The sequence below is a fragment of the Mustela putorius genome, unplaced genomic scaffold (assembly GCF_011764305.1).
Source record: "Mustela putorius furo isolate JIRA1106 unplaced genomic scaffold, ASM1176430v1.1 tig00003962_pilon_pilon_pilon, whole genome shotgun sequence".
In the NCBI taxonomy this organism is placed as follows: domain Eukaryota; kingdom Metazoa; phylum Chordata; class Mammalia; order Carnivora; family Mustelidae; genus Mustela; species Mustela putorius.
In genome coordinates, this window is record NW_025422106.1 from 21155317 (window position 1) to 21168145 (window position 12829).

General features: G+C 54.1%; 1 protein-coding gene across 4 annotated transcripts in view; it reads right to left on the minus strand.

Annotated features, from left to right (window-relative positions):
* The window catches only part of SEZ6 (seizure related 6 homolog), a 45022-nt gene that overhangs the window by 3047 nt on the left and 29146 nt on the right, over positions 1–12829 (minus strand). For all 4 annotated transcript variants that reach the window (XM_045070232.1, XM_045070230.1, XM_045070233.1 and 1 more), the window contains exons 4-11: positions 10010–10205; positions 5789–5974; positions 2821–2989; positions 2521–2687; positions 1742–1936; positions 1343–1481; positions 1034–1230; positions 236–430 (exon numbers count right to left, since the gene is read on the minus strand). In XM_045070232.1, coding sequence (XP_044926167.1) covers positions 236–430; positions 1034–1230; positions 1343–1481; positions 1742–1936; positions 2521–2687; positions 2821–2989; positions 5789–5974; positions 10010–10205 — 1444 coding nt within the window. The remainder of the gene's footprint in view (positions 1–235; positions 431–1033; positions 1231–1342; positions 1482–1741; positions 1937–2520; positions 2688–2820; positions 2990–5788; positions 5975–10009; positions 10206–12829) is intronic.

The window sequence follows — 12829 nt, forward strand, 5'->3', positions numbered from 1 at the left end:
CCTACCCACTAGAGTCAACAAACACTGGCTATCTACCAGGAAGGAAATATTTGAAAGGCTTGGCGGTAACCCTTTGAAAAGGTATTGTCCCATATCACAGGGTAGGCAACAGAGGCTACAAGAGGTGGAGGAAATTCAAGGGCACTAGCTGGTAACAGCCGAAGTCAGGTTCAGGATCAAGGAGAGAGGCTAGTGTCTTGCACTGAGGAGGGGACCGTTGGGAACAGGTACTCACCTCTCTGACAGGAAGGCAGGTCCTCGCTCCAGGTTAGGTCCCACTGGCACATAAGGACACTAGATCCTACCACCTGGTAGCCAGGGTAGCACTGGTAAGTGACGACTGTACCATGTACCAGCTCAGGCTGAGACGGGCTCTTCCAGCCATTGGGGATCTCTGGCAGCTCTGGACATGTGTCATTGCGGGGCACCTCTGGGGGACACAGAGGCAGCAAGATATAGGCCCTCAGCGAGCACTGAAATAACTGTGATTACTTTCCCAACTGCGAGGGCACCCCACTTCCTGCCGGTTCGGCCTGGGCCTCGCCTGGCCTGGACAGGCATAGCAACGCATTCCTTCCTGCCCAGGGGCCCCTCCTGGCCTGTCCCCGACATCATTCGGTTTCTGAGCTTCGTGGGTTATCATTTTGGCTTTGGCTTTACTTTAAAAAGCACATTGGCCGGTTCCCCGGTCCCGAGATGGGGGCTGGGGAGGGTGGGGAAATTGTCACTTCTGTTCAAGATGGTCAGAAGGTAGAAACAAACCCCTTTCCTTAGTTTGTCACATTTGTGACAAAGGTCTTCCTGCTGTCTACCCAAATCTCTTCAGTGGAAGGCTCCCTATCACAGGGCCCCGAGGGACGATGCAGAATTAGACTAGCTTCCTTCAGGGGCTGGGATGCCTGGAGCTTTTCCCAGCTTTCCCTTGTCGGATAAGAGAACCAAGGCTCATTGCCCTGGTCTCTCCAACTTGCAGTTTAGGATCCATATTCGGGCCTCCCCTCTCCCCTGACTCCCCCAAGGACAACAAGCTCACCAAAGAAGTGGATGACAAAGCCCTGTTGGTAGCCCAGCACCGAGGCCCCGGGGTCTGACTGGAACTGTATGGTGACGTCGGCCATGGAGGTAAAGAGCTTGAAGTGGCCACGGGGCCCTGAGTACTGGCCCAGGACCCGGGCCGTCAGGTCGTCCCCATCATAGAAGGTAAGCACGTCACCAGGGCCTATGCGCAGCCTGTGGAGGAGGACTGTCAGGGAGGGTTGGCCTGGGGACTCCAGGTTGGGCTGGGGCCACAGATGGCCCCAGAGCCCAGGAGCTGGCTCGGCCTCACCCAGCGGGCACTCACACTCGGACGTCCAGCAGGACGCGCTTGTCCTCCTCCACGTGCACACCCCAGATGCAGTCTTGCCCGCGGCTATAAGGCTCCGGCCAGTTGGGGGAGAGCACCACACCAGCTGAGTCTGTGATCTCCCCACTGCACACAGCTGGAAGGCAGGGGAGGCCCCAGAGGTGTGTCCCTTCTGCATTCACCACCCCCCCGCCCCCTGTGCTATGTTCTCGGGCTGCCACCTGCCCACAAGAGTGCTGACCCATGGCCAGGAGCCCCCACCTCCTCCTTGCGTTGGGGGTGAGCTTGAATCTCACAAGTCACAGGGCCCCTATGGCCCCGGGCTCTGCCGTTGGCTCTGGTCCCCCACCTTGCTTCCTGCCCCCAGGGCAGGCCCATCCACAGGTACCTACTGACCTCGGCAGGCTGGCTCTGTCTCGTTCCACTGCGGGTCGTGGGGGTCAATGCACTCGATGATGATAGAGCCCTGCTCCAGAGTGTAGCCAGGGTCACAGCTGAACTCCACGGTGGTGCCCACAGGGTAAGAGGGGGCGCTGCTGCTGAAGTTGCCGTATTTGACAAAAGGTTCATAGCAGTGGCCCTGCTGGAAGGCTACAAACCACGGACCGGCACAGCTTAGCCTCAGCCAGGCCAAATGGGGGGTGGGGGGAGCAGGTGTCCTTCTGTCTCCCGCCCCAAGGTCTTTATCTTCCCGACCACAGTCCTAGGCTTGCAGCAGAGAAAGGATGCCCAGAGCACCATACCCTATCATGTGCAGGAGACAGGCTTGATCACCGTTGTATTCCTAGCACCTAGTTTTATGCTCCATACACACGAGGCACTCAATAAATGGTTTTTAAATTAATTAATGCATGCATGCAGGAGCGATTCTAGAATATCTCTTGCAGCAATTGTCCTTCTCTATAGGTTAGGGCCTTTTTTGCTCTTCAAACTCTAAAGGATTCATTCTCTCGGACTAGAGGGCCTGGGTCCAGGTGAGGGTCTCCTGCAAGAATGGGGTGAGAATCCCTAAGGACTCGGGGAGGGGCACCTAAGTGCTAGGTGAGCAGGGGCTGAGTTGGAAGGAATGATGATGGAATGGAGGCAGGGGCGTGGTGTGAGAGGAGAGGACCTAGGAGCCCTAGGAGAGGCCTAGGCTCCAGCCCTTCAGCCCTGTGGGCCCCCTGCAGGCTCACCCTCATAGCGCAGGGCCATGCCGGCAGCTGCCCCGCTGCTGTCAGTGCTGAGCTCCACGAAGAAGTGTCGGCCGGAACTGAGCAGTCCCTCGATGGGCAGGTACTCTACCTCGTAGGAGTCATACACTGGAGGGGCCTCCACGTTGTCTCCATTGCGGATGATGAGTCTGGGTCAGGAGAGCAGGAGGGGCACGGCTGGTCCCACTGTCCCGGCTGGGGTGTGGCCCGGACTTCTGTTCTGTCCCCACAGCAGGAATGCTGGCCGGCCTGGTGCTCCCAACCCCCCACAGCTCCCCTCACCTGTCGTCATCCTCTGCCAGGGAAACCTTCTCAAAGTGTAAGTGCAGCCTCTGGCCTTCTGGGGCCTCAAGCAGCCAGTGGCAGGTGAGATTGTTGCTGTAGTTGCCCGGGAAGCCCGGGGAGACAATACGGCCAGTGGTGGCATTGCGGGTCACTCCACCGCAGGCGGCTGTGAGACAGGGCCAGGACTGTGGGCTGGATTCTGGATGGCCTACCAGACCTGCCAGCCCACCCCGGCTCTTGTGCCCTCTGCACCTTTGTGGTTCTGGAGGTCCATCCTTGGCCTCCATGACCCTTCAGCCCGAGACAGCCTGGTTTCTAGAATCCTAACCTTCCACACCTCTGGGATTATTCATGTGCAGCTCCATTGACAGTGGTAGATCTAGCCATGTGGCCCTGGGGAAGTCACTTTCCCTCTCCGCTGACTCCCCTGGGACACCTTCCCTCACTCCCTCCAGGAAGCCCTTTAAAGGCCTTCACACCGGGGCTCCAACCTTCTTGGATATATCTGCCTCTTCTATCTCATGCCACTTTCCTGCAACTAGTTATTGCTTGGATATGTCCCTTCATTAGGACCCCCTCGGGCAGGGGCAAGGTCTTTTCAGGCCAGGAAGAGTTGGTATTCAGTGTCTGTTGAATAAAATGAGTGAGTGGGGGTAAAGAAGAGGGCAGGACCCGCTCTGGCCTGACAAACATCTGGTATCCCTACCATCTACCTCCAGATGTTGCGCCCTCAGCGGACACTGCTGGCCAGAACCTGGCCTTATCTACTTTCAGAGATAGCCTCACTATCACCATTGTTTCTGGGCTGACCCCTCTGGCCTGGGACTGTCCTTTTTCAAGGGGAAGCTGAGTAGCGCACCCAGCCCCATCACCGAAGACTTCTGGGTTATGTGGCCACAAGTAATTGAGTGGGGCCAGAGAAGGGGTTTCAAAGGCAAGAGGAGTCCAGGAAGCACTTTCCTCTCCTGGGCACTCAGCTCTGGACCCTGCCTGCTCTGAGACCAGGCTGTCCTGGCCAAGACACAGCACCCTTGTCTCTAGATATTTAAGATGGCAGAATATTTTAACTTAATAAAGTTCTTGGGGAGGGGCTTGTGGTGAGTTTCTTTTCCACTTCCCTGCAGAGAGGGCAAGACCCATCTTTCTGCCTGGGCTCAGAACAGAACTGCCCCGCGAATGTGATCATGCCCACCTTCACTTGAATTTGTCTGTGGTTCCCCCAGGTCATCCAAGCTCAAGGTGGCCTTTAAGCCCTTTACGAAGCTGGCCTTCTGACTCGGCTTCAGCCCCATCCCGCATGCGCTCTTCAGGCGCACCTTGTCATGTCCTCACTGTAGCATGCTTTGTGCTTTCCACACCTTTGCATGTTCCGTCCCAAGAATCCACTCCACTTCCCTGAGCTAACATTCTTGTCCTTCCATGCTTTCTCCCTGGGAAGCTCTCTTTGCCTTCTTCTTCATTTTGGAGCAGCTCTCCCTCCCTTGGATCCCGACCATGCCCTGAATTCACCCCATCCCAGTACGGTTTGCACAGAATCTGCTGCATGCTGGTTTCCCCACTGGCCAGAGAGTTGCCGGAGAGCAGAGACTACATCTGGCTTATTCACCTCTGCTTGTTCCCGGCACCCAGGAAGAGTTTATAAAATGACATAAAGGAGGCGCCTGGGTGGCTCAGTGAGTTAAAGCCTCTGCCTTCAGCTCTGGTCATGATCCCAGGGTCCTGGGATCAAGCCCCAGATGGGGTTCTCTGCTCGGCAGGGAACCTGCTTCCCCCTCTCTCTCTGCCTGCCTCTCTGCCTCCTACTTGTGATCTCTGTCTGTCAAATAAATAAAATCTTTTTGAAAAATAAAATGACATAAGGTTTAAGAACCTGAGCTATTAAAAAAGAAAGAGAAGAGAAAAGATGTCCAAGCACCACCCCCCTTACTCCTCTGCCTTTTACACTGCTGATTAAATGCTCCATCTTCCTTCTGCCAAGAAGCCCCTCTCCCTTGGCAACAACCTCAGAATTATTCATTGTCCAGGCCCAGAACCTGGGAGAAAGTCTCCTTTCACTTGTCCTGCTTTGCTCGACAGTGTCTCTGGGACCTCTTCCCTCCTCTCTATTCCCAAAGTCACTGTCAAGTTTAGAGCCTCTTGCCTGCCTGGCCTCCTGGCCTCTGGATACCACCTAGCTGGCTCTCCTGCGGAATTGTTCTGAGTTCCTCCCTGGCTGATTTCTGAGCCCCAAACACTGCCTCACCTTGTTGCCTCTGTGCTAAGTGCCTGTACTCTTGTCTATTCACACAATTAATATGTGTAATTTGCATAATATGTGTCCATATTTTAATGGTCAAACCTTCAGGGGTACCTGGGGGGTTTAGTCGGTTAAGTGTCTGCCTTCGGGTCAGGTGATGATCCCAGGGTCCTGAGACTGAGCCCCATATCAGGCCTCCTTGCTCAGTGGGAAGCCTGCTTCTCCCACTCCCTCTGCCTGCCGCTCCCCCTGCCTGTGCTTGCTCTTGCTCTCTCTCTCTCTCTCTCTCTCTCTGTCAAATAAATAAATCTTAAAAAAAAAGTCAAGCTTTCAATGTCAATTCCCCCAAGATGCCTCCCAAATACCCATCCAAGAACCATTGCTTCCTCCCTGCCCACGTCATTGGTGTTTTTTTATGATTCTTCATTGGTGTTTTTTACTGCCTGCTTTGGAAATTGGTGATCCATGTGCTTCCTTCTTCTTCCATTTCCCAGAATTGTGGACCCTTTGAGGGCATGGTTTCCATTTAATTCAGTTCTGTATACCCGTAGTGCCTGGATATAGGAAGTGCTCAATATAGGGTTTGGATAAATGCTACAGAGGTATGTGACCATTTTCTGGCTTCCTTTCAGAGAGTAAATGAAGATTCCAGACAGCAATGTAGAGCAGGGATAAGCACCACCTCCCCTTACTCCTCTGTTTAGCCCTGAGTCCCCTGGAGCCACTTACCAATGCAGACAGGCTCCTGGAAATCCCAGAAGGGCTGGGTGGCATTGAGACAGGTGAGAAGCCTGGCACCCTTCAGCTGGTAGCCAGTGGCACAGCGGAAGCGGGCGCTACCTCCTGGGTGGAGGCTGGTGACGGTCACGGCTCCATAAGCAGGACGCCGGGGAAAGTGGCAGCTCAGGAGGTAGGCTGCAGAGAGAAATTGGGTGACATTGTGTGTGTGTGTGTGTGTGTGTGTGTGTGTTTGTGCGCGCGTGTGCACTAAGGGGCTGAGTCATAGTCAGGACAAAAGAGGTCTGCCACAGCCTGCCTGGAGGTGTCACTCGGGACCGGAAGAAGCATCGGGAATTCCAGGAAAGACTCTGGTCCCCACCCCAGAAGGGGCCAGAGATATTTCCAGCATCCTGGGCTGGTGAGTGGAGCAAGCGCAGAGCTGGAAGTTAAGAGGCTTGAGTCCTGGTCCAAGCTTCCTGACGCTTTTGGCCAGTTTTTCAGCCTTTCTGTGTCCCAGTTTCCCACTTGTTAAATGAGGTTCAAAATGCCAGGCTACCTACAGGGTTATTAAGAGAATAAAGGGGATAGGATTCTATTCAGCTTTGGCGTCCCTGGAATCCAGCTGAGAACACATCTTTAAGAAAGGTTTATTGAATGACTTCTAGATGGGAAAGCACTTGAAACAGTAAGTCTATCCTCATGTAAAGTATTGATGCTATTTTTCCTGTAGGGGACGGATATGAATTACAGCTAGAACGACTGAAGTCAGACAGTAAAAGCTTTCCCAGTGTTCACTGGCAAGGACTGTGGACTCCTTTTAAAAACAGGATGGGGCAAGGGTGGGGAGGCAGGGCACGCCTGCCTTGAAAGTTGGGGGAAAGACAAGTTGCCTGGGAAAGCTTGGTAACTTTTGGAATTGTGATACCAAGTATGACCGAATGGTGGCAGCAAATCCTACAAGACAACCTGGCAAGTCCCAGACCGGTGCCAAGCCAGGGAGATAGCTAAAAATGAGGGTTAGGGCTTGTGTCCCACAGGGGGAAAGAAGGCTGGAGGAGGTCAAGGAGAGAGGCCAAGTGAAGGCGTGGACTACAGAGTCTGAAAACCCGTGGGGGTAGTAAGAGGGATAGGGATTGTCTAGACTGAGGATCTTGGGGTGGAGGGGCCCGCCCTTACTGATGGCACTAGGTGGATGGAAAGAGGTCCAGGCAGTTCTAGAGGTCCTCGGCTAGCCTCCGTGTGGTTTGTGTAAATAGACAAAGGGGCCGCCTCTGGGCAGAACAGGATCCAGAAATGAGTTCCATGATTTTTACCCATCCTGGCTCTATAGTCACTGGGCTTAGGAAAAGGGAAAGGATGATTCTTATTCTTCCCTCTCTCATAGCCAATGAGTGGTTCTTTGTGATTGACAGGGATGAAAGGGTAACGTTTAGGGAGTGGGTTCTGGGGTCTGACTGCCTGGGTTTAAAGAATACAAGCTCCCTTACTTGCTGTGCCACCTTGGGCAAGTTACCTAACTTCTCTGTGCCTCCATTTCCCTGTTGAGCACCCCCTCCCCTTCCAGTACTGCATCCAGACTTGTTACATGAGAGGTTAACTGAGAGGACATATGCATAATTCCTGGCACAGAACAAATACCAAATGTCCCAGCCCGCTGTTATTGTTCGGAATCTCAATTAACAAAAGCACCTCACATCTGCAGGCACCTTCCAGCTTCTAAAATGCCTTCACACTTCTACAGTATGCTTGGGAGGAAGGAAGGCAAAGTATGGATTATTAACACATTTCCCAATAAGGAAAACTGAGGTTCAGAGAGACTGGGGGAATTGCCCTGATCACATAGCCAGTAAGTGGTGGAGAAGGCATTTGAAGCTCCTGGCTCTAGAGCTTTCCATCTCCCGTCTCCCACCTGCTTCCCCTGGTGAAGTAAAAACCAGGGCTCAGGATTCTGAGGAACCCATGAGTGATAGACAAGATTGCCCTGGGTAGTTGGTGAGGGTAACCCCTCACAATGACCTGAGGAGAGACCCCTGGCCAGAATGGGATGCAGAGAAGAGTGTGGGGCACTCCCAACCAGAGTGCAGGGAGTGGGGGGTGATACCCAGACAGCTCCCGGTCATGAGTCAGATGTCCTTATATCTTCCCTGTGGGTCCTTATCGCAACCCTGGAAAGAGCGGTCTCCCATTTCACAAATTAGGAAACTGGGCTGGGAAGAGGTGAGAGCAGGAGGCTGGGGGCAGATGAGGAAGCCCCCAGACTCCATAGTGGCCACTTCCCAGGAGGAGCTTCCTCCTGTTGCCATGACTACCGTTCCCAGGGAGCCTGGATGACGGCAATCTGTTGAGCTATTTTCTCCCGGCGTCTGTTTCTGGGGCCAAGTCCAGTGCCAGGAATGCTCAGGAGGGAGGAGGGGATGCCTGGCAGGGCCCTCTGCTTCCTCACCCTGCCAGGGGCTGTGGGAGGGGAGTCGGAGCCTGATTCTACAGATGAAGCCCTTGTGGGGGCCCTTCCTTGTGATCTCCAACATTATCTTGGATAGCTCCGGCAGTGCTGTGGGTACTAGTCCCCTCGCCCCCTCTTCTGGCACCCTCTTTCTCCAGCCCAGGGAGACACGCGTGTGAGCACATGCTCCTCCTGTTCCCATCTCTGGGATCAGGGCTAATTACAGCCTATAATTAGGGGAATTACACTCATTAAGGAAAGAGCTGATCATTGACAAAAACTGGGCCGAGGAGGGAGGGCTTCTGGGAGCTGAGCAGAAGGCAGGACTGGGCCAGCTCTCCCAGCCCCTCCTTGGGGTCTGTACCCTTTGCCGGGCCTCCAGCTCACTGTCTTTCAGCCACCTTTGTCTGGCCCAACAGAATGTCCGGGGTTTTGTGCAAAGGAATTTGCGGCAAGAGAGGTTACCATGCCGTGAAATTATGCCCGCTGCTGGGGAGGATTGATGAGCCATTAGGGAGGCTGGCCGGGCCGCCTAGATGCTCACCCTTGTCTCAGCTGGCCCCCTGCCTCTGCCAAGCCCTGCTGGCCATTCCTGATGCCAGCACCAGACTGCTCTCCCAGTTTGGGCAGAGAGGCTAGCGAGGGGTGAGTGCATCTTAGGTGGGTTCTAAGCATTTCCCTCTCCAGCGCCCCGTCCTCCTCCCCCTCGGGGCTGTGGACCCAGCAGGGCTGCAGAATCGGTCCCTGACAACGCAGGGCAATGCCATAATCGCTCACACCAATTATTTCCCCATTAGCACTCCCCAGTCTGAACTGGTGAGTTACCCTGTCAAGAAGACTTTGCCTGGGGGAAGGGGTATCAGGAGAGATGCTGATGGGAAAGGGGCAGAGGCAAGCCCCTTTTCCTCCCCTTCCCATCCTGCCAGTTCTTTAACCCTTGTTTCTGGTTCCTTCATGGAACACGCTAAGTTCATGGAACGGGCTAAGTGCTAAGCATTTGCCATGAACCCTTTTGTTTAATCCTCCTTGTGACTTTATGGAATAGGCATGTTGGTCACATGTACAGCAGAGGAAAGGAAGGGTTAGAGAGGTCAAATGACCTGTCCAAGGTCAACAGCCAATGGGAAGAGGATTTAGACACAGATCTGCCCATCTCTTGAGTCTGTGATTTTTCCCATTTTATCTGGCCACTCCCCTCTTTCCAGAGGTTTTCTGAGCTGACTGGGGCATGAGCCAGGTCTAGAGTGGATGAGGTGGTTCAGGAAAGCCACGTTGGTTGCTAAGAACCTCCAGAAGGTCACATCAAGCCCCTTTGACCTTGACCCCCTTGCATTTGGGAGGTAGGCCTTCTATTGTTATTGCCTATTTCAGTGTCTACCTCCTCTAGAGATTCGGAACTCCTTGAGGTCAAGGAATGCCTCAAGGCCCTCAAAGATCCTTGACATTGTCATTGTCCAGCACAGCCTGGCGAAGAGCAAAGAGCAGATAGCTAGGAAGAGTTTACCGAATGAATAAGTGAGTGAATGAGTAAGTGGAAATGGGCCCCCTGGGACTACAGGGTTCTGTGTCAGGCCCCCTTCACAACCAGATTTCTACAAGGTAGTAGGTGGCAGAGGGAAGGTTCTGGAAGTGTCAGGTGTGCAATAATCACCTTTAGTTGTACAGAGCGTCACAGGGCACCTGCGCCTGTCCCGCTGACTCCCCACACCCATACCTATAATGGCACCAGAGATCCCCAGGAGGACACCCAGTCTGGGCTGGTTCTTCCCCCAGCTGCCCAGGCCTACCTTGGTAGTGGAAATGGAAGGTGCCAGGCCCAGCAGGTGGTGGGAGGCTCTGGAACCTCAGTGCTGCTTGGTGGGTGGGGCTACGGATGACTTGCCCCCTCAGTAGGAAAGACTGGTTGGCCAGGGGCAGTGGGTCAGGCCCCCCCAGGCCCTCCACAGTCACCGTCTCCCCCTCTCGGAGGCTGATGTTCTGGACCTGTCATGGGATAGACAGTGCAAAGCGGAGCAGTCAGCCTTCTTCCTGCTGACGGAGCCCTGCTGCCCACAGACTCCTAGGGGCCCCAGACACAGCCAATCCTCAGCGCCACTTGGCCACTGGAGCCCCCAGGCCCTGAGCTGGGCACTTGAGCGCAGGAGGGGCTCATTTCACCTTCCCGATAACCCTGGGAGAGGGGATCTGAAGTTCATATCCAAGGTCACACAGGGATGATTAGCAGAACTGGAATTTGTAGGCTTGTCTTTCTGTCTCCAAAACTTTTCAGTGACACTAGAACACCAGCTGCTTCCCGTCCCTTCACTTCTCAGGGCTCAGTTTTCCCATCTGCAAAGTGGGGACGGAGTAGGTGTGTTGAACTAGAGGGTGTCCAAGGGCCTGACCAGCCCTTTGAGGTCTTTTTTTTTTTTTTTTAAAGATTTTATTTATTTGACAGAGAGAGAGAGATCACAAGTAGGCAGAGAGGTAGGCCAGGGTGGGGGTGGAAGAAGGCTCCCTGCTGAGCAGAGAGCCCGATGCCACCGCTGGGCTCCATCCCAGGATCCTGGGATCATGACCTGAGCCGAAGGCAGAGGCTTTAACCCACTGAGCCACCCAGGTGCCCCTTTGTGAGGTCTTTTAAGCATCAGACCCATGTACTCACTTTCCCTGGATGCCCCCTGTTGGATGTCTCCCAGGCACCCCACCCTCAGCCTGCCTCACACTGAGCTACCCTCTTCCTTCTCCCCTCCACCCGCCGCCCTGTTCCCCTCCACCAGCAGCTTCCCTCTCCATCCATCCCATGCCCAAGTTTGAAACTGACATCTTGCCTCCTCCCTTATTCCCCACAGCCAATCAGTCATTCCCTCCGATCTATTGGACCCAGATCTTTTTATTATTCTTCATCCCTCCTGCCACTCCCAGCTCCTGGCTACTTTGGTTCACTTGGAGCCCCAGCAGTCTCCAGCCGGCCTCCCTGCCTCCAGGGCATCACCACTCCTCCCTCCTCATCAGTACGTGAATATCCCCAACCTGTGGCCAGCCATCGGAACAGAGTGCTTCCTTAATGAAATCGTTTGGTGGCGCTCCACAAAGCCCCCACTACCTGGCTCTCAAGGCCCTGCCCAGCTTGGCTTCAGCTGACCTGATTGCTCAGCCAGCCTCTCTTGCACACACTGCAGCCTTCCCTCCCCTCCACTCCCCTGGGTATTTGCGTATGCAAGGAATACCCTCTCCTCCTGCCCTCCAGGTGAAGCTGGTCATTCTTTCCCATCTCAGGACCCTCACCCTCTGCCTACCAAGCCTGGCCAATCAATTCTTTTGCCTCAAGCCCTCCCTACTTGTCCTCTCTGCATTTCTCCATTAAAGCCCAGGGCAAAAAAATAAAAATAAAAATAAAAATAAAAATAAAAATAAAGCCCAGGGCAAGATCTGGGGTCACAACACCCTCTTCAGTGGTGAGTTGCAAAAAAGACGCAGTTGCAATCAAGATGGAGACAGTGAATGTGTGGACCCCCTGGAAGTACATTCTTCGCCCGATTCCTGTGGGCTGAGAAGTGCAAGGATGGATGCTGAGCTCAGGCAGATCGGAGGAGAGAGCCGAGCTCTGGACCCCTGAGACTCTAGGTGCTGACAATGCAGACAACTGAGGTGCCCTGGGGACTTCTCTGCCTGCCCGGGAGAAAAGACCCTGTGGGTCTTTGGGGCCCCAAAGACAGCTCATGGCAGGGCAGCAGTGTTGGCTCTCTACAAGGAGCTTCCCTTCCAGGGGACATTCTGGGGGAGGCTGCCTGACCATCTGCCGGGGACATTCCTCGGGGAATTCCTGCCGCCCGGCAGAGGCTGGATGAGGTCCCTTCAAACTTGGAGATTCTATGATTCTAGAGTTGGGCAAACAAGACTCACACACGTGGAATCTGTAATTATTGAGAGATGCTAGGCAGCATATAATTCTGCCTTAAGTGGCACTGAATGCATGCGGCAGGGATCCTCTGGTGGGGGGGAGGGGTTGCAGGCTCGAGGAGAGTGTAGAGCAGGTGGATCTCAGAGGGCCTTGGGGGGCTGGACCTGGGGGGAGGAGGGGAAGGGAGGGAGGACATCCCTGCAGGGAAATCACTAAAGAAACAAAAGCAGAGAAGCAGAGATGAGTTTAGCCTTGTGTCTCATTGCTGTAAACATCCTTTGACCTAGAGCTTCCAGCTCTCGACCCTGCCACTCCCCACCAGTAGTGAAAACATGGCAAAAACAATTAGTATTCATGGAGCACCTGTCAGGTGCCAAGCCTTGTTCTGTTCACAGGCATGATTTCCTTGCCCCCACACTTCTATAAGGCTCGTGGTGAAATCCCCACAAGTCAACAGAGGCTCAGAGAGGCTAAGGAACTTGCAAAAGGTCGCCAAGGTGTTGAGTAGAAGAATCTTGCCTTGTTGGAGGCAACCCCTTCCCTCCCAAACTCCTGCCACAGTCACCTAGATGTCCAGATGCTTGTTCCCAGGCCCCAGGCCCATCAGCTTTAGCGCTGGCGTTTGGGCCAGACTGAGCTTTTTCCAAGATGTTAAGATATATGTTTCTATCAGCTATCCTAGCTATCCTTCCACACAACACCCCTCCCCCCATCACCCAGAACC